The sequence below is a fragment of the Lagopus leucura genome, unplaced genomic scaffold (assembly GCF_019238085.1).
Source record: "Lagopus leucura isolate 7727_CA_CO unplaced genomic scaffold, USGS_WTPT01 Super-Scaffold_73, whole genome shotgun sequence".
NCBI lineage: Eukaryota > Metazoa > Chordata > Aves > Galliformes > Phasianidae > Lagopus > Lagopus leucura.
Genome location: NW_024962252.1, coordinates 63,507,463 through 63,534,140, shown reverse-complemented (window position 1 = coordinate 63,534,140; position 26,678 = coordinate 63,507,463). Strand labels below are relative to the sequence as shown.

Here is a 26,678-nt window from a genome sequence, read left to right as displayed (position 1 = left end):
GAGCATCTTTGTGGCCCTCCTCTGGACCCTCTCCAAAAGCTCTTCATCTTTCCTGTGCTGGGAGCCCAAGACCTGGACACAGTACTCCAGATGTACTCACAAGGGCAGAGTAGAGGGGGATTTACTGGCCATCCCTCTCCTGATGGACTCAGATTACAGTTGCCCTTCTGGGCTGCGAGTGCAGACTGCTTACTTATGTTAAAGGACACCAGGAAGTACAAGGTGCTCTTCCTCATTGGGAAGGCTCTCAGTGAGGTTGCTAGAGAACTAGTTCTGAATGCTGAAATTACTTAGACAAGACTTGAATAATTACAATACCCTATGCTCAAAAAGTCAACTTTGCTCCTTGTTTGCAGTGTTGTCAAGCCCATAAATATAGTTCTACTTTTTGTTAAAACATTTCTGGAGAACAGTGCAAAAGAATATATGAAAATCTAAAAACAAAACTGCCTTGTTTATACTCAGATATGCTAGCAGCACTTGTTCATAGTTAGGGGAATAAAATGGGATTTATTGACAGAGTCAGTAACTTCTCTTGAAGTGTGAACTGCAGTATACAAATTTTGGTGTAAGTTCCTTTGCCTCAAGTTGATTTCATAAATACATGATCTTCCTGTGTCTAAAACTAATCAATAAACCTGAGTTAATTGCTTTGCACACTAAAACCGAGGTTATTCTCAAGGCTATCACTTGCTGTTTTGTGTTTAATAAGGCATTCTTACTATCATATATGAAATGCATTTAAGCTAATAGCCTGATTAAAAAAAAAAAAATCACTTTCTTACAATGGTATTCAGAAACAGAAAACCTATTGTAGGTTATCAATTTTAACATATTAAATATTTTAATTGTTTCCACCTCCTCAAATAGAGTTCAAAAATCCTAAAATTCTCACTTATGTCTGACAATTCACATCTGCCATCTCCTGAAGTTGCTGTTTTGAGCAACTCCATTCGAAAAAAAAAAGATTCCCTTAGTGGTAATGAAAGCAGCTGATAATGGAATAAACCCGATAATAATATTGTACAACAGGTGTTCAAAAGCAGCTTAGAATTCTTGCCCTTTTGAAGGGAAGCTGTTGTCCAAGATGTGTACCAGATGCTTTAGTCAGGAGTATTTCTTCCTGTATGAGAAGACTTAGAGACTAAATATGTTTTAGATAAACTCAGCATTGCCTCTAAGTATGTGTCATTGTAATTGAAGGTTAACGTTGGGCGTGTAGCTGATAAAGGACTCGAGGAGTCCTTTGCCTTTAGTGCAGATGGTAAAGGAGTCACCAGTGCAAGAAATAGAGAAATTGGTGGCTGCTGAGTGCGTGACTTCAGAGCAGCTTAGAAAACAAAAAAGAACAGTGCTTAACACTTGCTTTTTCTTAGAACCATGGCCACAGTATGTAGGTTTTTCAGGTGCAGCTATTGCTGACGGTATGCAATCCCTTTTAGTGATGCAAGCAGTCAGAAAAGTTTAGAAAAAGGTGAAGGGGCAGAATGAGAACATAACTTTGATGTTAGGTTGAGGTGGTAGAGCTGGCAGCTTTCAAAAGCATTGTGAGAAACCACTGCTATAATGGGCTTGTATTTTTATTGTAGCTTGGGTCAGGGGCGTGTGATCAGTTTGAGTATCCAGCAACTCCAGTTCTAAAGACTGGTTCATCCTCTTGGAGGGAGTTTGTGTGTGCTTGCATGGTTGAGTGAGAAGAATGAAAAATGTAGAAAAAGCTGGAGTAACCAAGTAATATTCCTTGGCTCTGACAAAAAAAGTACTTGAATTTGGCTTTTGGAAATTAGCATTCAGTAGCTGGAGAAATTAGCATGGTGTATCAAGTCCCACGTTCACCCATTCCCCTCCTCCCTCAATCTTTTAATTTTGTGAATGTATCTTTTAATGTTTGTGTAGATATAAGGGGTTTTATCTCAGAATTTTCTGTAGCTCTTCATTTTTTTCAACTTTAATCTAAGCACATGATGACTATCCATCAGCAGAATGGCACATGCTTTAAGAGCAGGTGACCTAATCTATGTCTCTGTCCCTTATCTTAGTTTTTCTGCAAGTGTAAAATAAATGAGTTTTCAAGGGGTCTATCTTTTTAATAATAAACCTTTTAAAGTCGCTTTTATCTGAAAGGTGTGTATCCAGTATTGAGAATTAAATGTCAAAGAAACATTTGCTTTGAATTGCTGCTTGATGGTTCTGAAACTTTTGTGTATTTTCTCCAGGGATTCTTCTGCATCTTTGTGTATTTGGGTATTTATTAGTCTACTCTTCTTCCCTCAAGAAAACTCTTTCAATGGACTCTTTCTTTCTTTCCTTGTTCTTCTTTCTCTATCTGTTTTTGAATCTACTGTTCAATTTAAAATAAACTTCAATATTCCATCTTGTCCAGTTTCAAAAAGCTTGATAAGGGTTGTAGATAATTGCAAATGGGATTGTGACTTTTCCAAAGGAACAGCTGTATCGTGAACCAAAATATTTGTAACTCCTTGTGGGCTAAGATCACAGAGCCTGATTTCTCATGGCCTTAGCATTGTAAAATACTGACGTTTATGTAGTTTTTTCTATTCTAGTTCAATAGAAGAAATAAAAGTAAAGTTGCGTTTCAGACTACATCTCAACTATTTATATATATGTATCAGAATCTAAGAAATGTTGACAGATTGGATTTACTCATTAGTTTAGAAGCTGCTTTGAATTATTAGTCTGGGTAAATGAGAAGCATGGCTCTACTATCCCTCTGATGCATGATTTCATTTTGTGTGCTGTGACTTTGTTGTGCTTTTTTTAGATGCAAACATAATGTGGTTTTTTGTTTTTCTTTTTAAAGAGCAGTATGTGTTGTTTTTAAATCTGGCCTAAAAATTGAAGCCAGTCAAGTCTACCTGTTTAATTTATCTGCACTATTCAAAACAATTCATCAGGAAAATAGGGCTATGTCTGAGAATTTCTGACTCATGCAGTTTTATTCAGTCTGAGTTTGATGAACAACTTGTTTCTTATTCTGTCTTCTAAATCTTTCAGGTGAAACAAACTGTTCTAGGACTTGGGAAATATACAGAAAAGATTGTCGATTTGAAGAGTGTTATCACTTGGCCTTGAAGTGAAAGAACTGGTTCATCAAAGCTATCACTTCAAAGGCCTCATTGTAATGAGGAGGAGTTACAGATGATTCGAAAGAAGAACGACAAAGTAGATTAAAAAGTAAATGAAGCAAATGTCTCAATATCTACATGTATTATCTAATGTTACTACCTGTTTCCTTTATTCCTCTCTTGTCTTAACTGTTGGAGCTGAACAGCTGTTCAGTGTTTGTAAAGAATGAGACTGCTTAAAAATCTACATAAAATGAGTTTCTGTATAAAACCGATTAAACTCTACAATCAGTAAAAGTGGAAAAATACCATATCAATCTGACTGCGCAATCTAGTGTTTAAAATCATTTCATGTTCAATTTTTTCTGATGAGCTGTCTTTGATGAAATGCCACTGTGTTGACTCAATTTATAGTGGAGGGACTTCTCTAAAGACAGTCACCTTTTTAGTCAGAAAGAAGGTTGCTGTCCAATAGAGACAATAATATAGTTGAACAGCAATTGGGAGAGGCCAGAGGAGTAAGATTTCTCGTTCCAGTGAGGTTACTGCCGCGCAAAACAGAAGGCTGCATCTGCAGTTAGTGAAGGCATAAATAAAACCCACTTCAGACTAATGCAAGAAGAGAAAACATCACTCAAATAATATTTTTAAATTGAGTATTCTTTGGAATAACCAGTACTAAAATAATCCCTAGTCCTTTTCTAGCACATCAACTATTTCATTCTGCCAGTTCCCTTACTGCTTTAACTTACAGAAAATAAGTGAAAAACAATGAGAAATAAGGAATACGCTATTAGTGAAACATGAATTTCTTACCATCATCAGAGCTGTGCTGCTTTTAAAAAATGATTTGTAATATAGATATTTATTGCATTACTTGATTGTATATGTACTTGGTTGACTAATAGCGTATGAATAAATTAGTAAGTCGATGTTATTTCACACATTCATGGCAGAATAGCTACAGCACTGCAGTGATCTTTCTGGAATATGAAACCTTCTGTTCAGTAAAAGCATCAAATTGATGACTGTATTCTTACTGGAGCTAATTTATTTGGAGCTGTTTTATAGTGTAAAAACAGTTTTTCCTAGATATGATGTAGTCCTTACTCTCTCTTTTTTTTTTTTTTTTTTTTTTTTTTTAGCACTTTTCTAAAACCTTGTTACAGTGGTTTGGTTTTTTGTTTTTGTTTTTGTTTTTGTAAGCTAGTGACATTCTTGTTTTATTGGTTAAATTTGAAAATGATACTATTGTTTAGTTTGAGACGGTTGACATTACTATCTTGATTTTTTTTGTGTGTGTGTGAAATCGTTTTACCCTTATTTTTGTTTTTATCTTTGAGTAGCAATATGTCTCTTAATTCTGTTACTATTCTCCTATGGTTAGGATTTCAATTCTACCTCACTTCCAGAGAACAAGTAATTCTGTAGTTCAAATTACTCTTCAGGATTTCTGCTGCAGTTTTAAAAATGCGTTTAGTCTGTGTGTATGCATGAACTTATAGAGTTAAGGACTGTTTCTCCTGAAATCTTGTTTTTATAACTTTGGGATGCTTTCTGTCTCAAATTTCAATATACATCCATACCATACAGAGAGCTCACTGCAGAATACGGTGTGGTATTGGTATTATGGAAATGGAAGATGAGAATGACATTTTTTACCTTTTTTTATACCATTCACGAGTTCCAAAACAGATGATAGCTTTGACTTCGTATTCATTTCTAATGTTAAGGCTAATATTCTGTTTCTAATTTGGTAGTGAAAAACATTTGATGTAATGAATCCTAGAAAATGGTAACTCATAAAATCCTACAGAAAGATTTAAATGTAAACATTGAAACTTTCTAATAAAGCAGTTGTTCAGCAGCTTTAGAGTAAAATCTGCAAGTATGAATCTTTTCTGTTGCAATCTTTTGAGTTGCTAAATTCCAGGATACTTGTTATTGATGGATTTGAGAGCAGCACAAAAGCTTTTCTGTGTTGCACCTGGTTTATCCGTCATGCTTGGATCAGTCTTTAGTTCTGTTTTATTTCCTTCTAAGGTCAATTTCTATTATAAAGCTTCTTTTGTAGAGTTAGTGTGTGATTTCATTGAAGAGCGCGCAGTTGGTGACCTCTCCTGAGGGATTTTGAATGAATAGGTCTTAACTTGTGCAGACTTGAGCTCCCATCTTCTTGCTAGGCCTTAGCATCCAGGTTTCCCACCACTTTTTAGAGTCAGATTAATTTCAGCACGAGTACTTAGTGTGAAGCTGGCTTCTAACTTGATGCTTTCAGATGCACAGGATTCTTGGGATGCTTCAGTAAAGGAGGTAATGGAAGCATCTGGGAGCTAATATTCTTGCAGGCCTTAGAGATGCATTAGATATGCTGTGGAAAATGGAAGGTTTTGCACACAGACCTAAACTATTTCTCCCTTTATAGAGTTCCTATAGAACTAAGCTGCTTCTCTGCTTTGTGCTTTGCTATCTGTTTGTACAGAGCCCAGAAAATGGGGCTCCATCTGGAAGAAGTGCACTTTCTCAGAAAGCAGGGGCAAACTAGTGAAGCAGAGCTCAGTGGAAAAGCAGCACAGAGTGCTAAGAGCAGAAACGAGAAAGAGAAAGAGCAGTTATCTGAAGTAAGTGGTTTCCTGCCTTAAAGGATTGGGTCTGTATGTGCTTTAAATTTTACTTAATTGTGATTTTTGAGTTTCTTATAACAGTTCACACCCAAACTGATCTCATGCATAGTAGCAAAAAACGAAACAACAAAAGACAAACAAAAAGCCAACCCACAATAAGTCCTTTTTTTTCCCCAGTTGGTACCTTTTTGCAGAATGGTTTTATCAGAGGTATAACGTTGTATACTTTTGTTCTGTGTTGTGTAGGGTTGTAAAGCTCTACCTACTCCAGATGCAGATCATAGTACTAAAATTTGGCAGAAATAATTTAATGGAGGGAAGGGAAGGATAGATACCCATTATCTCTGTGGAAATTCATATTTCTTTATCCTGATGCAAGGATGCACTTTTCACACTTGGCATCCGACTTGTAATAGACACTTGTCTATTGACTGAGCTTTAATTTAATAGAATCATTTGATTTGAATGGGACCCTTAAAGGTCATTGAGTCCCACTCTGTTGCGATGAACAGGGATACCCTACAGCTAGATCAGGTTACTCTGAGCCCCATCCAGCCTGACCTTGATTGTCTTCAAGAAGGGGGCATTCACCACCTCTCTGGGCAACCTGTTCCAATACCTCATCATCCTTACTGTAAAAACTTCTCCCTTATGTTGAATCCAAATCTTCTCTCTTCTAGTTTGAAACCACTTTTTGCGGCACTCTTTGCACTTGGGTTTGCTGAACCTCCTGAGGTTCTCCTGGGCTCGCTGTTTGAGCCTGTCTCTCTGGATGACATCCCATCCCTCATGTGTGTCAACTATATCAGACAACTTCGTCTAACTGATGAAGATGTTACACTGCATCAGTCCCATCACTGACCCCTGAGGGACACCTTTTGTTACAGTTCTCCATCTAGACACTGAGCCATTGAGCAACAGTCTCTGGATTCAATCCTGCAGCTGATTCTTCATCCGTCTAATGATCTGTCCAATTTAGTAATCCTAAGTGTTTCAGATGAACAACTTTGCCTAGATCTGGCAAAACTGAAAGATGTTATTGACAGTTTTGCATGAAATTCGTAATGTGGGGCCTTTGATGTTTAATTGCATTGGTGGATGTTGCTTATTGGGTGCAATTATTGTCAGAATTCTGGAACTATACTAACACTGAATGTGAGCAGTGTTTTTCATTTTGACTTTTAATTAGAATCTGAACTCTGCAGATTCTTAATAGTGATACTATGAGTACTATATCATGTGTCGAGAGTTGCAGTCGTTTGTAAATCCTAATGTTAGGATGGAAGGGAAAAATGTAGAGAACTGTTGAAGGCAGAAGCCATTTGTCAAATGCTAGCTTGTTACAAATTTATTTCAGTAAAGAAGTTATGAAATTCTACAGATAAAACTTTTCCCATCTGTGTTCAAAAGGTGTCCTTGAAAGAAGTAGAAAGAAATTGTGGAAAAGTAGAAAGAAATCGTGGTCAGGCACTGGAATGGACTGCCCAGGGAGGTGGTGGAATCACCGACCCTGGGGGTGTTCAAGGAAAGGCTGGATGTTGTGTTGAGGGACATGGTTTAGTAGGAGCTATTGGGAATAGGTGAACGGTTGGACTGGGTGATCTTTTAGGTCTTTTCCAACCTTAGTGATTCTATGATTCTATGATTCTATAAATCGTTCCCATATTCTTCAGGGGCTCAGTTCCCGAACCTGAAAATGAACTTTTTGCCATCCTTTTAAAGTCCCTTAGACATTACAAAAGTACTTTTGCATGCTAAACAAATGATTTAAGACTGGTTAAGATAAGGTAATTAAAGTTGCTATCTACAGTTTGATTCTGTACCTGTTTTAACCTACTGTTACATCTAAGAAAATGTTGTATAATGTTTTGTTTCTTCATTGCATCATAATACTGCAGTTCCAATCCAGCAAAGCACTCAAGCTGTCAAATGCATTTTTTTTTTTTTCCTTCCTCTCCACCTCCCCCTCCTGGAATAGCTCTCTTGGATCCTATTTCTGTGTTGGTTTGTTGCAATAAGTCACCTTGCTCCCTTTACTAACAAACCACAGACGTGACTGCAATAGCAGTTCTGCCTTTAGATATACTTGTATATCTCATAAATGTATGTATCCTTTTGACCTCAGTTATATTTGCAGGCTTAAATATTTATAAAACAAAATTAAGCTGAAAAGTGTATAGTTCTTATTGTGCTCCTTCGTTTCAACTTCAAGATATGTGAAAGGCATGAGAATTTTTCTTCTGTTCTTATTTTCTTCCCAGCTGTTTTATGTATTGCAGATGAGGAATTGCTTTCTGGTTCCTTCAGAAGTATACAGAATGAAAATTGGAAATACCTGGGTTATTGAAATAATTGTTATTGGATTCACACTCTGTAAATTGAGATCTACCTACTTATTCAGTCCTTAGCTTACTACTCGGAAGTTCAGAAAAAACTGGAGTTATTAACTGAAAGAAAAAGAGGCTTTCTCATGTGCAGAAATAATAAATCAAAACACCACACGCATTGCTTTCTGTGCTCAGAGAAACCTTTTTTCTTCCTTTCCCTCTCCCCCCCCCCACTTGGAAGAAGTTAGTCTTGGAGGTAAGAAGGAGCAGTGAGTATTTGTATTCAAAGAGGATTAGAGACAGGACTTTGGAATGCACACTAATTCATGGGGCATTTCTGATACTGTAGAATTAACAAGAGGTGGCATTAAATTGTGCCTGAACATTTGTTGGGTAATTGTGTATTTTTCTGCTTGAAAGCAGGCAGTGGTTTTGAGTGATGGGTGGTTTAATGTTGTAGCTAAACTTTTAATCCCTTACTCGTGCTGAAAAGTGTATTCTCATCACCCTTTTCTCAGCTACTCTGCGTGCACACTCCTCCAGCTGCTGCCCTCCATCAAATCACATAATTCTGTAGTTGATATGGTGGTTCAAAAAAAGCCCAACTGTTGAAACAATAGGTACACGTGTACCTCTCTGCTCTGGCCCAAAAGCTCAGTGCCAGGTCTGCTGAAGGAAGCCGGTCAACAAAGCTGAGAACAGCATCTGTAAGGGGAGAAGTGGGGACCATCAGCAGTTGGTGCAGGGATGTCAGGAAGAGCTGCCTCAGCCACATGCTCGCTTGCAGAGCAGGATGGCAGCTGAAGGCTGTATTGTCATTGGGTTTCTTCTTGTCTCTAGAGTGCTTGTTCCATGGGATCTCTTTGATCTGTGGGACAAGCAAATCAAACGGGTTTTGGCATACCTGGTAAATTTTTTTGAATGATGAACAGGCCCATTTAGATTCCTTGGATCTAAATTGAAGCACATATACTTGTGTTAAGCTACTTGAATGTTTGGATTTCACCTCTTGCAAATCTCTACGGTGAAAAGCAGAACATGTGCAGTAATGCTCAAACGAGCATGATGGACTTGGAAAGCAGCCTTTCAATGCTTCCTCTGTAGTGTTTCTGCTGCATTAATGGTCTTTCTGGTGTATGAGACTTTCCCCTCACTTCAGCTTTCTAGGGAGAGATAATTGTCTCTCCCGCAAGTTGGAGTGAGACTCTGATTAGCCTTGTGGTCTTTGGGCACTTCACAGCAAGTGCCATTTGTGCTTCTGTCTTAGGCAGGCTGTGCTGAGGTTTTTTCTTGGTTGGTCAGACTGCTTTAGGCAGGGTAGATTAAGGTTAGCTGATGTTACTAGAAGTAGCCTCTGATAAGAAGGTATGTTCTTATCTACTGTTAGTTTAAATGAGCGAGTATGTTTATATTATTGCCCTTTTTTGGCTGTCCTCTGTTAGAGGACTTTTTCAGCTGCAGAGTGAAAAAAGTAGGGTTTGTTGTGGTCTTTGACTTGTGATTTGTCTGGGTTTTGTTTTTTTTTTTTTCTTTTTTCTTTTTTGTTTGTTTTGGTGGAAGGCAGACAATGCTTATTTTTCTTCTGATAGATAAGGTTGACCACTTAGTTTTAGACTCTTGTTACTGGAGCTGATGAAATCTCTATGCAAGAGAATATGGCTTATCAGAGAATCGGCACTGTTCAATGTCAGATGCTTATGGAAGAATTTACCATTTGTTATAATATATTAAAATATAATAAAAAACTGCGTAACATTTACATGCTATTCAGTTAACCCAATGCAAATTAAACCAATGCAGGGATTTGAGAGTTAAAACACACATTTCATTTTAGGCTATCTTCAAATTCATTTTGATTTTTTTCCTCAAAATACACAGGAATGTAAATCTTTGTATTAAAACAATTTACCTACATCTAAAGAGCTACTCTGCCCTGACCTGAGGGTTTTCTGTACCTGTTGTCTCGTTCAAGTGGAATATGTTTATAATGCCCAGGAATATTAGATTAAGCTTAACTGGAACTTCCAGGTTTTGCCATTTGCTGTACAAATAAGTTTTCCTCTGCAAAGTTGGCTCAGGCTGTCCTCAGAGAATATGCGTACGTATATGCCAGAAACTTTAGAGAAAGCATTATTTTTGTCTAACTTGATCTAAGTTTATGAAATGTCATGTCAGGTTTTATAGTTGTTCTGGCACTTCAGATAGTGCCTGTAAGCACTAAAATATGTGCTTTGTCCTAACTAAAGGTAAACTTTACAGAAAAGTAGGACTCAAAGGTACTTCATTTTGTCTGGAGACTGCAGGTTATAGTAGGAGGCACTATCAAAATGCTTTGTGTATATTCACTGAGACTGGATCTAAGCATGTGGAACTATCAAATTATAATTTTGATTACTTCATATTTCTTGAGAATTTGAAATTTCCTTCTTGTATGTGTGTGTGGTGACTGTGTGTGTTTTTATTCTCCCTTAGTGGAAACTTCTATTTAACTTAAAGTATTCAAACGTATGAGAAGAATGTACCTTTGGCAGTAATTTACTTTAAGTAAAGAAGGAATTAAGAGAAAAATAAATCTTTTGCTGTAATAATATCAGACTACTTACAAATATGTAATCAAATTTTGCAAGGTGTTTTCAGTGCTTTTTTGGTTACTCACATTATGCTTCGTGATGTACTTGGAAATAGTTTTGCTAATGCTAAGTAATTTGGCATCCACAGAAAGTCAGCATTTGCTTACAGGATATTTCCTGCCTGTTTTGCCTGTAAGAATCACCATTCTAGGCATTACTGAAGTATGCTTTGTCTGCTTCATACAAAACGTTTTTGCTGACAAGGGAAGACATGGATGCCCCTTAATGTAATTAAATTAAATTGCTAGAGTACTTGTCTGGCATGTAGGAAAACTGATCTCATTTACCACAGGAAGAGACTTGAAGTCTTATTTCTTGAGGCATCTTCTTGGATGGCAACAAATTGGAAAGCAAGCAGGTGAGTTTGATTCTTCTTGCTTAAGTTTCCCTAGGACTAGGAGATACTTGTGCTTCAGAGCCTGCATAGCTATTCTATAAGCATCTCATGTGATGTCTGTTTATAAGCTTGTAAACTGGGTAAGGGAAAAAAGAAGTAGGAAACAAGACTGGACTTTTACTGTATCCATGCATAGCCAGCTTTGAGTCCTTTCTCAGGTAACTAGCTTCTGCAGGGAGCCTTGGTCCTTGGAGAGGATCTGAATCCTAGCAGGCACTGAGCTGTTGCAGTGCCAAGTACTAAGCTATGTAACGCTGAGGTGCTTATGCGTATCTAGTTCCAGTGCACCACTGGAGCAGAAGTATATGGAGTGTTGAGAGAAGTGTCTGCTTCAGTGAGAGCACCTCTTCCAAAATCAACTAATTTGTCTGATCTGTACTGTGCAGTGCAGAAAAGCCTTCTATTAGGCTGGCTGGATCAGATGACACTTTGAGGATGCTGCCAGTATTCAGTTTCCTTTTAGAAAATCTTCAGTAGAAGGAAATTTGCCTGCAATTGGCCCTTGGCCAGTGTCTTAAAAGCAAGTAGCATAGCCAGTACTAAGCTTTAGCACGTGTTTTGTCCCATCGTGCCTCTCTTCTCAATTATTCTGTCTTAATGTATGTTACCAAAGGAGAGCTTTCTATTTTAATCCCATGCTTTGCATTCTGCATGGACAACATTGAAATGTTGCATTTCTACACAGTGATGAGCAAGAGAGGTCTTTTCCACATTTGACATGCATCTAAGCTGGCTGGATGGCATTAGCCCATGGGATAGTGCTGTGCGTTCACCCATGAGGTGTTTTTATCTACCTTGCTGCCGTTCCCATCCAGGAGACAGTGAGCAGCTGTCCTGGTTGTGTGTGGTGCAGTCATAGCTCCCAAACATCTCCTGTGCCTTAATGTTGTGTGGTGTTCAGCATCAGGGTCCACAGTGTTAGGAAAGACTGGAGTTGGATGCATGTTCAGCTTCCAGTTGATGTTTTTAACCACAGGAGTTCTTCTGTAGTCTGTGTTGACTTGCCACTTATAAGGCATATGAGATCTTGATATATCTAGCAATGTTACACATTGGTAAATTGTTCTCTTGGTGATGGGAAGTCAGTGTAGGATAGAAATCCTATAATGAAGTCTAATACATCACAGCTAAATGTCAGATCCATGGCACTCAAAATGTGAGTTTAAAAAAGAAAAAGACGTAAATAGGAAAAACAGTAGTACATGTATAGAGCAGTAGTACCTAGGGATTTGGATTAGTTTAATGTCTTTTTTGTGCCAAGTGAAATAACAATCAGTGAAACACTAATTGCTTTGAAACACTTCTAAGGAGTATAGCAGTAGATGCAAATAAATATACCCAAACCAGAAGGGGAGGCAGTCTGGATGATCTAAGTAATGCTAATGAAATGATCCAATAACGTATGTCTGTGTGTAATTACAGCTTTCTAAACTGAAATGGCACTTATCTTACATTTCTTGCTGCAAATGATGACATCTTGCAGTAGATGTGTAGAAATGCTGTAAAAATGAGTTTGAATCTTTCTTAGAATTTTTATTAAGTGCCTCATCCTCCTTTCCCACCCACCACTCAATGCACTCTTAAATGTGTAACTAATCATTTGATGAAGGTTTTTTTTTTTTTAAAAAAAAAAAAAAAACTCTGTAGAAATTAGCTGAGAGTCTGAATCCTGAAGCTGAAATCTCCTCCTGCACCATTTTTCTTATCTCAGCCTGAATCTACCATGTTGTCTTAACGGAGTAGATGAGTTGAGCAGGAGAAGAAAAAGGGCAATTGCAAGGCTTATGAACTAACATATGCTTTTTCAGGTGTAGAGACATTTTAACATTTTCTGAAATACAAAGTTGCTGTACTTTAGGGATTAATCAGCCTTAAAAAAACAAAAACAAAAAAACCCCCCAAACAACAAACAACACACCCAAACAACAAAAACTGCTCATACATTTAATTCTACCTATAGTGCAATCTACTCTGAGCTATGCGAAGGCTGCTCTGGAAGTAATGCCTCCCACCTATGGTGTCAGCCCATGATGTCAGACGTAGATGTTGGTGGCAGTAGAGGCTGAACCTTCCCACCAGTATTCTGTTACATTTAGTTGCTGTGTGAGAGATGGCTGCTAAGGGGCAATCTGACAAAATGGCATCTAATGTGAAAGTGTTGATGAGGCAAAAGTGTGTAATTGAGTTACTCCATGAGGAAAAAATGGCACCTGCTGGCATTCATTTGATGCATGTTGAATGTTTCTGGAGACCACAGAGTGGACATGATCATGGTGAGGCAGTGGATGGTGCGCTTCAGCAGTGGTGACAATGTCCACTGGTGCAGGTTGTCAGGAGCACAGCATGCAGGCTCTGGTGAAAATGCAAGCTACTGGTGGTGACTATGTTGAAAAATAATGTCTTGCAGCTGAGAATTTCCTCTGTCAAATAGCATAATTGCGCTCTTTGTAGCTAAATAAAAATAAATAGAAGGCATTACTTAGTGACCTACACATTAAATCTGAGAAGTAAGCACTTTCCTTTTTGCTGAAATATTACTAAATTATAAATGAAAAGCAGAGTTGGGTAGCTGGTGAAGATATCAGTTTATTTGAATTTGCAGTGGAAAAAAATCTATTGTGATTCTGATTTGCAAGGAGTGTTTTAACAAATTGATAAGTGTACATTGTTTTAGCTTCTGAGCTTTTGGGGTAACGGAAGTGTAATTGAGTTTGAAGTTTAAATACAGTTCAGTTAGTTTTGTTTGGTACATCGTAATATTACTACAGTTTTTCTGTAAGATTTCTCTCTGAATGGAGTTGAAAGCTTGCAATTTTGTCTCTTTGTAGATCATCTGATAAATCAAGAATAGTGGAAAGCTGTGATGTGCAAAAATAAATAAAATTCAGAATATGCAAAATCCCCACACCTGCATTACAGTTGAAAGCACTGCTGTAGCTTTTATGTATCCTGACCTAAGAAAGTAACATCACAAGGGAGGACCACAAATATTACTGTAGTGGTGTTGCACATGCATCTTATGTTTGGTTAGCACCTGTTATAACCTGTTATGTTTGGCTAGCTACCTTTCAATTTTTTCAGCAAGCTTAAAATACTTGTCCAAATCAAAAATGGCTACAATTGACAGCTTGATGTTGTCAGCTTTTTTAGTACACCAGAAAAATAGTATCATGAACTGTTAAATATTAATAGTGTTAATACTGTTATAGCATTAGCCTTTTTCTTATTTTGCTCATTAAATCTCTTTCATCATCAGAGCTTGGAACTATGCCTCTCATTGAGCAGTTCTGGTTGTTTCAATCTTAAGCTTAGCTTTTTATGTGAATGAAATTTGTTAGTACAAGAATTGCAATGATCTGCTAAGATTATTCATCAAATGCAAAAAGCTTTTTAAGATTACATTAGAAATGGGTATTTTTTTTCACTGTAAGCAAGCTGAAAAGGCAACGCTTTCCTGTGATGATGACAACATAGGAATGTTATCTGACCATATGCTTTGTTTGTGTTGCTCCAAATTAACATGGTGAAACAATTTACAGTTAGAGATCCAAAGAAAGTGGTTGATCCTGGTGTATTTATATCTGTGTGGCATTAATGTCTGCTTTCTTTCCCTTTCGTGCACTTTGAGTTTTCTCTAGAGGATATAATGTATTTTTTTTCCCCTTTAAAGGCATTGGATGTCTACAGATATCTTCAAAATGCTTTATTGGCTGAAAGTTGGTGGTTAAAATAGAACATCATTAAAATAGACTTCTTTTGGAGAAGAAAAATACCACAATATCTTAATTAAGGCACACAGGTTAGAGGTCGATATCCCATACTCTGCTGTCCCTGTTCTGTTCGATAGGGAGCTCTGGGAGGGAGATTGAATATCCAGCAATCTGTGTTGGGAACTTCCATCCTTTCAGTGTGGTGTGCCCGAGAATTTCTGTAGGTTGCACCCAAATAGCTGGGTACAAGTCTCTCATTCAAAAGTATTCAAAATTGCGTTCAACTTTTCTAAGTCTAACTTTTGTCCTTTGTAATTTAATTGGGGAGGTGGTTGGGAAAACAAGGGGAAATAATATATAATCGTGCCTAATGACTCATGCTCCTATGCTGTTAAACTCAGTAGGAATGGCAGTGCTTTTCCTTAAAGACTTGAAAGGTGTGAGGGTGGAAGAAGAAAGAATGAGAAGGCACTCAGCACCTTTTGTTAACTTAATGAAAAATCCCTCCAGTTTCTTTTGGATGCTTTATTGATGTTTTGCTTTTATTTTTCAATTAACATATTTTTGTCTTGGTCTCATGGGACAGTGAAGAGCCTGGTAGAATTTCTGCAGAACTTGACATTCTTGTGTTGGGAAGATCTTCTACCACCTACAGTTGATATTTGTAGTTATTCATAAAGTGTTGCTATCTTTAAAAAGAACCAAGTAGTAAAATCTAGACTTTCTAGAACCAAGGACAGCTTTTCCTTCACTGTGCTGCTGGGGCTTAAGGCACATTGAAATATACTTTCATTCACCTCCATGAGCAACGATAATTCTCTCAACATGCGTTTTCTTATTGCCTTACAGTTGTTTTTTTAAGTGTCATTCTCAAGGCTTTGTAGCTCAAAGCATAGACTGCATGGTGAATTTAGTATAAGAACCTGGACAAATTCCCTCTCTGATATCCTCGATACATGATTCTGTGAAAAACATGCATTGATAGCATTTCGGTTTTAACTTCAGTGTTTATATAACTGCTTCTCTAGAAATGATTGCTAACAATAAAACATCAACATTGAGTTTTGCATTTTGGTGTTTTAGGAATATGAGACATTACATTCAAATCTCCAGTTATTAGTTCTTACTTAATATAGACAGTTAAGCTGAGTTTACATTGGGAAGTTCAGTGTTTGTGCCTGGGGACGTGCTGAAAAGCTATCATTTCTGGTTTAAATGTTTTCCAAAATGAATTTGGCTCATTCCATCCACTTATTATTCTAAAGAAGTACCAGATACAGCTTAGGAATGGCAATAGCCATAGCTGAGTCCACTTGCAGTAGGCAACTTGCATACCATCACCTTACTGGGGAGGCTTGGGCAGATTACTAGAAGAGGTACAAACAGTTCTGCTGTTCATAGGAAAGATGTTGCCTTTAGTGGGGTTGCCCCCCAAAAACCAGAGCTTGTAATTAGAACTTCTTTGATGGAGATGTAGAAAGGGCAACAAAATTTCTTTTAAGTGTCTGAGAGCGGCAAAAGCAGCTGGCTCTGAAATCAGTTGTCTTAGTGTGAGAATCAGCATACTGTTAGTAATTATCTTCTTTTTTTAAATTTACACTCTTCTCCACTTCATCCAAGTATGTAATACGATATGAATCTCAATTCCATGTTCCTGTTGTATTTTTACAATAATGAAGTAAGGGTATGAGGTTGTTTCTTTTCCCTGTTGAAAGGAAAATAAGACTTTGAGAATAAATTTGGAATTTGGAGAGACGCGAGGAGAAAATCTTAGTGGTTTTGTTTGTTTGTTTGCTTGTTTGGTTTCTCTAAATGGGTATTATCCATATTTCTGTAATAACAAATCCATCAGTTACCTGTGAAACCCAGAATGATCTCAAAAGAACATGAAAATAATAACTTGTGAGTAACAATTTAGGAGGCTTTTTTGGTCTGTCAGAAAACTGTCACTTGGGATATTATTGCAAAGTAATCTGACTTCTTTTTCAAGTAACTTTCATAGTTGTGTTATTCCTTATTGGAGAAGTGCTTTCTTCATGTTTCATTTAATTTCTACCTGCCCTGCATATTTGAGTATTTCTGGTCAAAATGTTTTTATTCTATTTTTACTTCTTAATTCTTACTTTCTCCCAGAAAGCATTGTTGTGTAAATTAAATGCAGAAGTCTGCATCAACATTTTGTTGATTTCTTCATTATTTTTTTTTTAAGCAGTAGAGGAAATGATTATCTTTTATCTTCCAAAATCTGAAGTTGTATCTCTTGGACTACTAAATAAGCTGAGTTAGCTAGACTACTAAATAAGCTTGGTTACTGCTGTGTTGTTTGACAACGCAAAATTAAATAATCTTTAACATAATATTCCTAACTGGTATACTTTGTTTTTCAGGAGGACCCAAATGACATCGATGCCAAAAGGAAAGACTTGCATGTCAATGATGGTGAGGACAAAGCACAAAGTGTGGAGACATTGCCTCCAGGTATTGCAGTAAAGTTTGTGATGAAAGATCCCTAGGCATAGATGCAACTACTTGATAGCCATAAAGCAAACCAGTTCTTCTGATTCTAACAATTCTTTGTAGTTTGGAAGTGATAGGATTAGCATGTATCTCTGTTCTTAAGGCTTCACCTTCCTCTTACCTGCCTCACTATTACTTTGGGCTTAAAATCGTAGGAAGAAAATTACTCTTTGCTAGTACATTTATGTCGCCTTGCAATAGGTTTATGCTGCTGTTAAAGCATCTAACAGAAAAGTTGTCCATTTCTCTGTGGACAGTGTTGACAGGCAACAGACAAGACACCTTGGAGCTATACTTCTGACTGAAAATTCAATCAAGGTTCTGGCTTTTTTTTTTTTTTTTTTTTTTTACCTTTGTGTAGCTTTTGTGGCAAAGGTATGAAGTAGTAGGTGTTTTCTTTTTTGAGCATGCTGATGGTGTGCCTTATTTGTTATTTGGACATGAGGAAGTATTACTTTTCAGAAAGGGTGGTCAGGCACTGGAATGGACTGCCCAGGGAGGTGGTGGAATCACCGACCCTGGGGGTGTTCAAGGAAAGACTGGATGTTGTGTTGAGGGACATGGTTTAGTAGGAGCTATTGGGAATAGGTGAACGGTTGGACTGGGTGATCTTTTAGGTCTTTTCCAACCTTAGTGATTCTATGATTCTATGATTCTATGATTCTAATTTTTCCTTATTCTTCCTGAGTATTTGCCACATATTCGCAAAGAAACAGCGCCGTATGACTAGATATTTGAAAGAAGTAGAGTCATAACTTGAAGATGAGATGGGATAGTTAAATGTTACAGAACCTTCATTTGATGTGACTGCTATAAAAATTCTTCTGCCTCTTACCTGCTTCACATCAATGAGATTTAATGTTTAACTAGAATTGCTATAGCAAGGAGTGCAGAAGAGCTGAAATGGATTTAAATATTTGACGCTGTATTCAAGAACTTTACAAAGATGACACCTTCTGATCAGATTGCTTCACAAATTTTTTTTTATTCTACAGTTAATCCTTATTTTTCTTAGCTATAAATAAGAGAAACATTTGAATTTGTTTGAGATCTGGAGGAAAGACCTAATTGAAGTAAACTTCCTTCTAAGCAACTGGGAACTTCCATGCCCAGTAATGTGACGTGTGATTCTTTTTTTATAGTCATAAAACCCTTTCACTGGATAAGCTGTTTAAAATTCATGGCGTTTTATTCCTGCAGCCTTTGGATTGCTTTGTCTTATTGCTTTCTGGAGAGGGGAAATGAGGCTCTGGTTATGTATATATGCTTTTTGGCAATTTTTTTCCAACCCAGCTTGGTTTCTGGCAGATTTTTCCAAGTACTTTTTCTTGAACAGAAATCTCTGCAAGTTGAAGGAATATTTTTTCCTGATACTGGAATTACAGGTCAGCCAGTGCATATCTTCCAACTAGAATTCTTCTTTCTGCTAATATTTACCTGGAAAATAAGACTTAAAAAAATCAATATTCTTAAATATTGAATATTTATGTATTCTGAGCCAAACCCCATCTATGTCTTCAGAGGTCTTCCTTTCTATGTTGCCCAAAGTAGCTGTTTAAGTATTAAGAGGTGGGAAGTATTACAGGTCAGAAGGGAGAGAGATCAGAACCTGGAAGGTTAGAAGCAAAATTAGATGTAAAGTAGGACAGGTCAGAACTCCTTTTTAATCCATTGATTAGCAGTCTCTTTAAGACTTGATTTAACAGGCAGGATAATCATTACTGCAAGACAGCATGAATCTCAAGTCAAATATCAAAGGCTACTCAGAATTTTGCTCTCTCAAATCGCTATTTTGTTTATTTGAGTAGGCGACTTTTGAATTCAAATGGAATTCATACTTCTGCAGATACTTTTGGGGTGTTTCAAAACAAAATGATCAAATTCCAGGAGAGGTTTGGTTCAAAACTGCCTTGCTTTTTCCACTGAGGTTAGAGGACCTGTAATTTAGGTTTCACTATTATGCAATATGATGTCTTTCAAGATTTATACAAAATAAGAAATTATTTGCTGTTTTTAAAGATTATTTAGAAAAATGGTAGTTAAACCTTTTATACTACTTCCCATACAACCAAGTATATTACTCTTTTGTCATTTTATGATTTATTTGTGTTGTGAATTTGTATTTCGTGTTTTGTGCAAATAGTGACATCAGCTTTTGTAGTAAGACTGTCTGACCCTGAACTCTCTGCATAAGTAGCAAAACCAAAACTATATGGCCGGTTCTTTTTAAATGCCTTTTTGAGCTTTGAACAGGCAATGATAAGAGTTTCAACAGTTAGTCAGCTAGCTGCTTCTGTTAGTTAACAAATCTCTTAATGTCTCTTAGTCAAAATGATCATATTTATACTAGGTATCCTACTGCTTTTAAGCTCCTCTGAGTCAGGAAGAGGGAGAGCAAGCTATTTGTAGAATTCTGTGTCTATCCATTCCTACACTTTGAGGTCTGCTGCTTGGTTGCACACAAATTTATCTGCTGTGCTTTTTTCCCTTCTGTCTGACTTCAAGCTGCTTTTGCTGTTATCTGAGTTTTTCCCTAATGGATCTGATGTATATTCTACACAGTTGACAGGATCTTCTGTTGGAGCCAGAGCCAGGCTTTGCCTGCCTCCTGCCTTCTGAAGCCAGATTCACTTGTCTTTTTATTCTATGGGCTGGCACTGCTTTTCACTAAATTTAGCACTGTGAAATGGACTACCTTCTTGACTTCTTTCCCACAACAAATCCACTCTTTTTTTTTTTTTTTTTTTTTTTTTTTTTTTTTAAATAGAGCTACTTATTGTTTCAGAGTTTAAAAAAAAAAAAAAGAAAGAAAGAAAAAAAAAAAGTCCTGTTTAAAACCACCCGGTGTGTTTAAAAAATAAATATATATTGCACTATTTCAGTTGATTACCTCCTCCAAGACCTTAGAGTTGGGAAATAACTGTTTCTGTCTGTAGATGAAAAGCAGCCTCACTATATTTCACTTCTTTTTCTTCTTACCTTTGCTCAGCTTCTCAGTCTCAGAATAGTTGTACTAGTGATCACCTTAAAACTGAAGAACATCTAACCTTTGCATCTGTAAAATAAGCACTTGTCAAATGCAAGTTCAGTATTTGTTTGGTTCCAGATACCTAACCAACTGAGTGATTTTTGGCTTTATTTAACTCAAATAGCAAACTCTGCAGTTCACTTACTGTTGGATTTATTATCATTATTAGCTGTCAGTGTAGGTTGCCCTAAAACTCACACCTAAGATTGAAATTACCAACCTGCTCAATTTAGGTTTTAGGTAAGCAACAAGCAATTATAATATTTAATTGCATTGAAATAGAAGTTTGCTTTCAATATTGGGATCTCCTAACAGAAGTTCACATAAGATAATTAAAGCATGTTTTATGGATGAAAGCTTTAAATGAGGAACACCTTAGTTTCTGTGCTTCACAAATTGAGAGAAGGAAGAAAGGTAAACATTGAAATGTCTGAGCAATCTCTAGCTCTCATTAATAGTTGTTGTAATAGTATTCCTTTTGTGTGTATTGGTATACTGTAGGATATGCCTGAACTTTTGTATTTGCCTAAAAGCTGATCTTAAGTATATTATATTAGAATGTCAGCTCTGTAACTTTCTTTCTTTAGTTACAGCTGGTATAAATTTGCTGTAGGTGACAGAAGTTTGACTGTCAGTACAAAAAGAAAGTGTTGAATCAGAAGTGAGAAATTAGACCTTTGATACATTTGATATTAAACTGTTTTACAGCTGAAGATGAACATTCTGAAATTTTGTTCCTGGATGATAAATGTTAATCTGCCTTTCAGTTTTATGTATACGAGTTCAAGTGCTGCAATCAGTTACATAAATAATATTTTCTTTATTAAAGAGTAATTAATCTGTGATTCCTTTTTAATGTGAAGAAGGTTGCAGTTATGTCATGTAATTAGCATTGGAGAGCTGTGTGGTGCTCTGCCTACCTGAAATGCTAGCTTTTAAGAATAATGTCCTCTTATACTTCTAAAAGCCCTGTTTCTCGAATCGTTTGGTTTCTGTTTGAATAATGTGACAGTAGTAAATTAAATTAGAATGTCTTTGAAGCCTGGGCCTTCAAAAAGATCTACTCTGTTAAAGTGTATGAAAATTTGGAATATATTAAATTATATTTTAAATTGAAGTTGTGGTTGTAGGGGCAAAACCAACAAAATAGCAGATAAGATGATGCATGGCCATCTGATGATTAGTTGTGTGAACTGAGAGCTGTGAAATGGTTCAATTTCATTAATTCACAGGGTGTTCTGGAGCAGCTTAATGTGCAAAAGTGAGTGTGACGCTACACTGTTAAAAATACTGTGGGGCTTAATTACTTCATTGCAAAATAAGATTAGTTATATTTGGATTTCTGAATTCTCTTGAAGTTGCAGAGGTTAAGCCGAATATGTTCCTGTTTTTCTCTTGTAGGCAAAGTTCGGTGGCAAGACTTTGATCAAGATGCTTATGTTAGCGCTACCATGGTGCGATCTGGTCAGGATCCATATGCTCGCAATAAGTTCAATCAGGTAGAAAGTGACAAACTACGAATGGACCGAAACATTCCTGACACGAGACATGATCAGTAAGTTCCCAACTGAGCCGTGTTTGGCTTGGATTAGCCTTTTTGTTTGCTTATTTTGAGCAGAGTGCTGTTTTCCTATAGCAGAAGTTCTCCAACTTTCAGTAAGGAACAATAAACTGTGCTGCAATCCTTAAACAAAGGAGTAAAGGACAATGAATCTTCACAGAATCACAGAATGGCCGGGGTTGGAAGGGACCTCAAGGATCACGAATCTCCAACCCTCCTGCCACATGCAGGGCCACCAACCTCCACATTTAATATTAGACCAGGCTGCCCAGAGCCCCATCCAGTCTGGCCTTGAACACCCCCAGGGACGGGGCATCCACAACCTCTCTGGGCAGCCTGTTCCAGCACCTCACCACTCTTCTCTGTAAAGAATTTCTCCCTGACATGCAACCTAAATCTTCCTTTCCTCAACTTAAAACCATTTCCCCTCATCCTACAGTTATTAACCCTTTCAAAGAGTTGATTCCTCTCCCCTCTGTAGGCTCCCTTTAAGTATTGAAAAGCTGCACTGAGGTCACCCCGCAGCCTTCTTTTCTCCAGGCTGAACAAGCCCAGCTTCCTCAGCCTGTCTTCATAGGGGAGGTGCTCCAATCCTCTGATAATCTCTGTGGCTCTCCTCTGGACCCTCTCCAACAGCTCACTGTCTTTCCTGTACTGGGGACTTCAGGCCTGAACACAGTACTCCAGATGGGGCCTCACAAGAGCAGAAGGGGACAATCACCTTCCTGTCCCTGCTGGCCAGCCCTCTTCTGATGGAGCCTAGGATACCATTTGCCTTCCGAGTCGCAAGGGCACGCTGCTGGCTCATGTTAAGTTTTTCATCTATCAAGAACCCCAGGTTCTTCTCCACAGGGCTGCTTGTTCAACAAGGACCGCTCCTTGTTCAAGTTTGTCCTGTTTCCAGAACTTCCATCAGTGTGTATTTGGTATCAAGACTGACATTGTATTTCAATCTCATTTTGTCCCTATTTATCTGATGACTTTTCTTGGTTTCTATGTTTGTGAAGGGTTCTGTCTTAGCTTCACTCTGGTGATTGAAATCTCAATAAACACAGCTGTCATCAGTATTCCTGCAGTGAAACTCTAACAGTATTTCTATACTTGCTAGTCTCCAGAGACATGTGGCGCAGTTTTTTACGTGGCTTGCAGGTCTTTCCCACAAAGCTGGGCTGGTTGCTGAACCATTTTCCCATTTCTGAGGGAAACTGTAGGCAAGATAGTGCTGTGAACACATGCTATTACATTATTTCAAAGTCAGGGGAATCTGACATGTTTTTCTGGTATATAAACTGTTCTGTGTTTATGGCTTCAAAGTTCATACCAGAGGTTGAATTGTTGTGTAGCTTGGAATTATGCTGGAATGATTGCTGAATGATGACAAATTTGTTTCCCCGAGTTGCAGGAATCACCATTCGTTATTTGTGGTGATGTTTTCCTCTTCTTGTAGGAGTGAGGTAGGCAGTTGTTGAATGTGGTATTCCATCTAATAGACCACATTTATGTAAACAAAAGGATGCTTTCTTTTTTCCCCAACCACGAAGTTCATCTCACCTGCTTCTGAGAGAGAATGGAAGCCTGCTGTGTGTTGGTGCGGCTTTGTGGCTTCTCTGAACCTATGGAGTGGAATAAGCAGGTATATAGAAGAAGCTACTTTTGAGGGTGACCAGCGTGGAGCAGGAGTCAATACTGAATCCAATACTGCTTAATATTTTCATTAATAACATAGATGGTGTGGCAGAGTGCAATCTCAGTAAGTTTCCAGATGATACAAAGCTGAGAGAGGGACAGGTACGCAGGAAGCATAGAGTCCTTGGGAAGAGATAACCTCATGCACCAGTACCATTTGAGGGCCAAACTTAAACTTCAGATGCTTGAAAGCTTTTGCCATGTCTCTCTGCTTGTACTACTTCCTGAATCAGCAAATTAGCATCCTTCAAAGCAAGATAAAAACATTTTTCTCATTTGGAGGAGACTGACATTTGGTAAGGAAATTAAGTTATTTGGACCAACCTTGCTTAAGCAGATTTGATTAATATTAAAATGAAGGTTGCTCATTATGATGTCAGTGACTTAAAAAAAAAAGTTGGACTTCATAATTACAAATATTAATATTTTCTTTTAAAAACAAGGCAGGTACAGCCTCAAAGCATGAAATTAACCAGCTGTGTGTAGCTGAATTGCCTAATTCTGCAGCTAGGATGAGTGTACATTCACAGCTGTGTGTAGAAGAAGCTAGAGGAGATGCCAGAGGGAGAAAAGGAAGGTGACTTTTTTCTTCATAATGCTCCCTAGTAAGCAGCAGTATAGCAGAGGAGGTATTTAGAAAAAATATAAATAAAATATAAAAATACGTGGATATTTATTATGTAATGTTAAATCCCTTATATAATAGTGTGGTTTGTGTTCCCTTTAAACATGCAATATTGCAGATGATGTAAGACAAGTCTTGTAGTCTGGCATTAGTTGACCTGAAAAGTAAACTTTCATAATTTAGGCTGTGTTTGGAAATTTTCTATATATTTAATTAGATATTAAATATTCTCTAAGGGGGTTCTAACAGACAAATGCTATCTCTTGTTGAGAAGAACTTAGATAAGAGAGATGACAGAAGACAAATTATATTACAGTAGCTGTGGTTGTTGTGACTTTGTGATGTGACTTCCCTGGCTAATTTTTATTTTTCATTTTTATTTTGTTTTTTTTTTTTTTTTTAAATGGTCCTAGAAAAGAGCCTTGCAAGGCAGTGTGAGAGATAGTCCTGGGGAAAGGCTGCATCTGTGCTGGGCTTATTAGACTTCGCTATGAAGCAGATTTAAGTGCCCATCAATCTGTAAATAGTCATCTTTCTAAAGAAAAGGAAATTACTCGAGCAGTAATTTCTGCAAATTGTTCATGGTGCTTTCCTTGCTGTCTTGCAATTAATTTTCCTTCTATTTTGGCAAGGACAGTAACTGCAGAAGCTGAAAACATTGCATTAAATACTTGTTTGATATCTGCCTAATGGAAAGTGCAAGAGTAATAGCCATAGGAGGAAGAATATGTTAAAGAACTGAGCATTTGACACTTGGAAGCATGTTATTTTCAGTAAAAATTGAAGGCAGCTGGGTTAAGATTGATATTTCCTTTGGAATTGCTGCAACATTTTTCTTCAGGAAAACTGAGGAAATATTTGTTTCTATACTTGCAACTTTACTAATTGATGTCTATAAAGGCTATTTGACTCTGAAATAGCTACATAATAATACTTTTTAAGAGCTGAAATTCTCTAGGTTGTTTAGAAGCAGTTGAATGTGTAAATGCATTTCTTTTTTTGTACTATATTGTTTAGGTTTTTCTGTATCTAAGAAATTTATACTAGCATCAAGACAAGTTTTCTAATTGATAATTTTGTGAAAACTTGTCAGCAGTACGGGAAAACATTTTGGTTTGGCCCTTTAAGCTGCTTGCCATTGTTTAAGTAAAAGGGAAAAGCAAGAAACAGACTGATAGATCATCTGAAATGTAGTGAGAAGGTCTGGAGGAATGTAAATGAGGTGATGCTCATGACACTACCACTTTCAACAGGATTGAGAAAGCTCTGGGTTTCTTATGTTGCTGTCTGGTTATAACATGTCTCAGGCTGAGAGCTGACCTGATCATGGTGGATTTTGGAGACTCAGGAGGTGACTGTCACAGTCATCAGAAATCTCTAAAGTCATCCTTTGGTCAGTGTGAAATAGTCTTCTGAGTAGGAGCTGGGTGGAATATTCCATTCTTTTGGGCCTCCCACAGTTCAGATCAGTGGTTTTTGGTAATGTCTTTATTTCGATTAAACCTTTTTTCCCCTGACTCTACAGGTATTAGCAGGCTCTGGACTCATGTTCAAATTTTCATTCTAAATAGATAAGAAGCAAACTTTCTTGTCTCTTTAGTACCCAGATATCATCTGTTGTAATGAATGTCTCCTTGGTTAAAGGGAATTTTTCTACCAAAAGATGATTTCAACAAAACTCAGAGATTTCAAGTATTTGGCTAATGATATGAGCTAGCTCTGATTCAAAACTCTGGGGGAAAAAATATACTTTCTGTCTCTCATTAATTTTAATAATTTTTTCTAAGCATTGAAGGTCTAGTTTGATATTTTCAGTTCAAGTGCTGTAAGTCGAGGGAAGAAAATCACGCTTCCCAAAACTGATGGCATTGTTTCTTTGGTTTGTTGAGTTTAACTGTGGCATTATTGACACCAACATAAAAAGAAGAGAAATGCTTAATTGAAGCATTCGTCCCATTTTATTTGAGAGTTTAAAAATCTTTTCTTCCTCTGAAATATGTAGTAGTGTTATTCTCCTGAGTTTTTTTTTTTTTTTTTAAATAACAGGCTTCATTGCCATGATTAATTACCTCTTTAGATGTGCTCTTTTATGCAAAGAGAACAGTATAACTATTTTTATTATTATTATTATTCTAATGCATTTAATTTGGCATTATGACTTGCTTGCAATAGACTTGAACTAAATTTACTCAATTTCATGACCTTATTCTAAATTGGATTGATACAGTATTCAATTAATTCTTGTCACGCTTAATTGTGATCTTCTAGGGTTGCTTTGAATTATTGAGCATGACTTATGATGCAAGTTTCAATGGAACATTTCAGCAGATTAAATTTCAAGTTTGAATTCTGAGTGCTCATCAGTAAAGGACCAAGCTTCTTGGCCTGTGTCAGGGCTTCATGGGAAACTGTGTGCACAGTAGGCTCATCTTGTGTGGGCAGTTTGGAAATTACCAGAAAACAGGATAATTCTCTTAGCTTTTGTAG

The 26,678-nt window shown here is 37.2% G+C and overlaps 1 protein-coding gene and 1 long non-coding RNA gene across 2 annotated transcripts in view; one reads left to right on the top strand and one right to left on the bottom strand.

Annotated features, from left to right (window-relative positions):
- The window catches only part of GALNT2 (polypeptide N-acetylgalactosaminyltransferase 2), a 93,579-nt gene that overhangs the window by 32,012 nt on the left and 34,889 nt on the right, over positions 1-26,678 (top strand). The window contains exons 2-3 of the mRNA XM_042875649.1: positions 17,162-17,252; positions 21,721-21,874. Of these exons, the coding sequence (XP_042731583.1) occupies positions 17,162-17,252; positions 21,721-21,874 (245 nt within the window). The remainder of the gene's footprint in view (positions 1-17,161; positions 17,253-21,720; positions 21,875-26,678) is intronic.
- Positions 14,426-26,678, bottom strand: part of LOC122182418 — a 33,362-nt gene continuing 21,109 nt past the window's right edge. The window contains exon 5 of the long non-coding RNA XR_006179796.1: positions 14,426-16,479. This is a non-coding gene — a long non-coding RNA (uncharacterized LOC122182418). The remainder of the gene's footprint in view (positions 16,480-26,678) is intronic.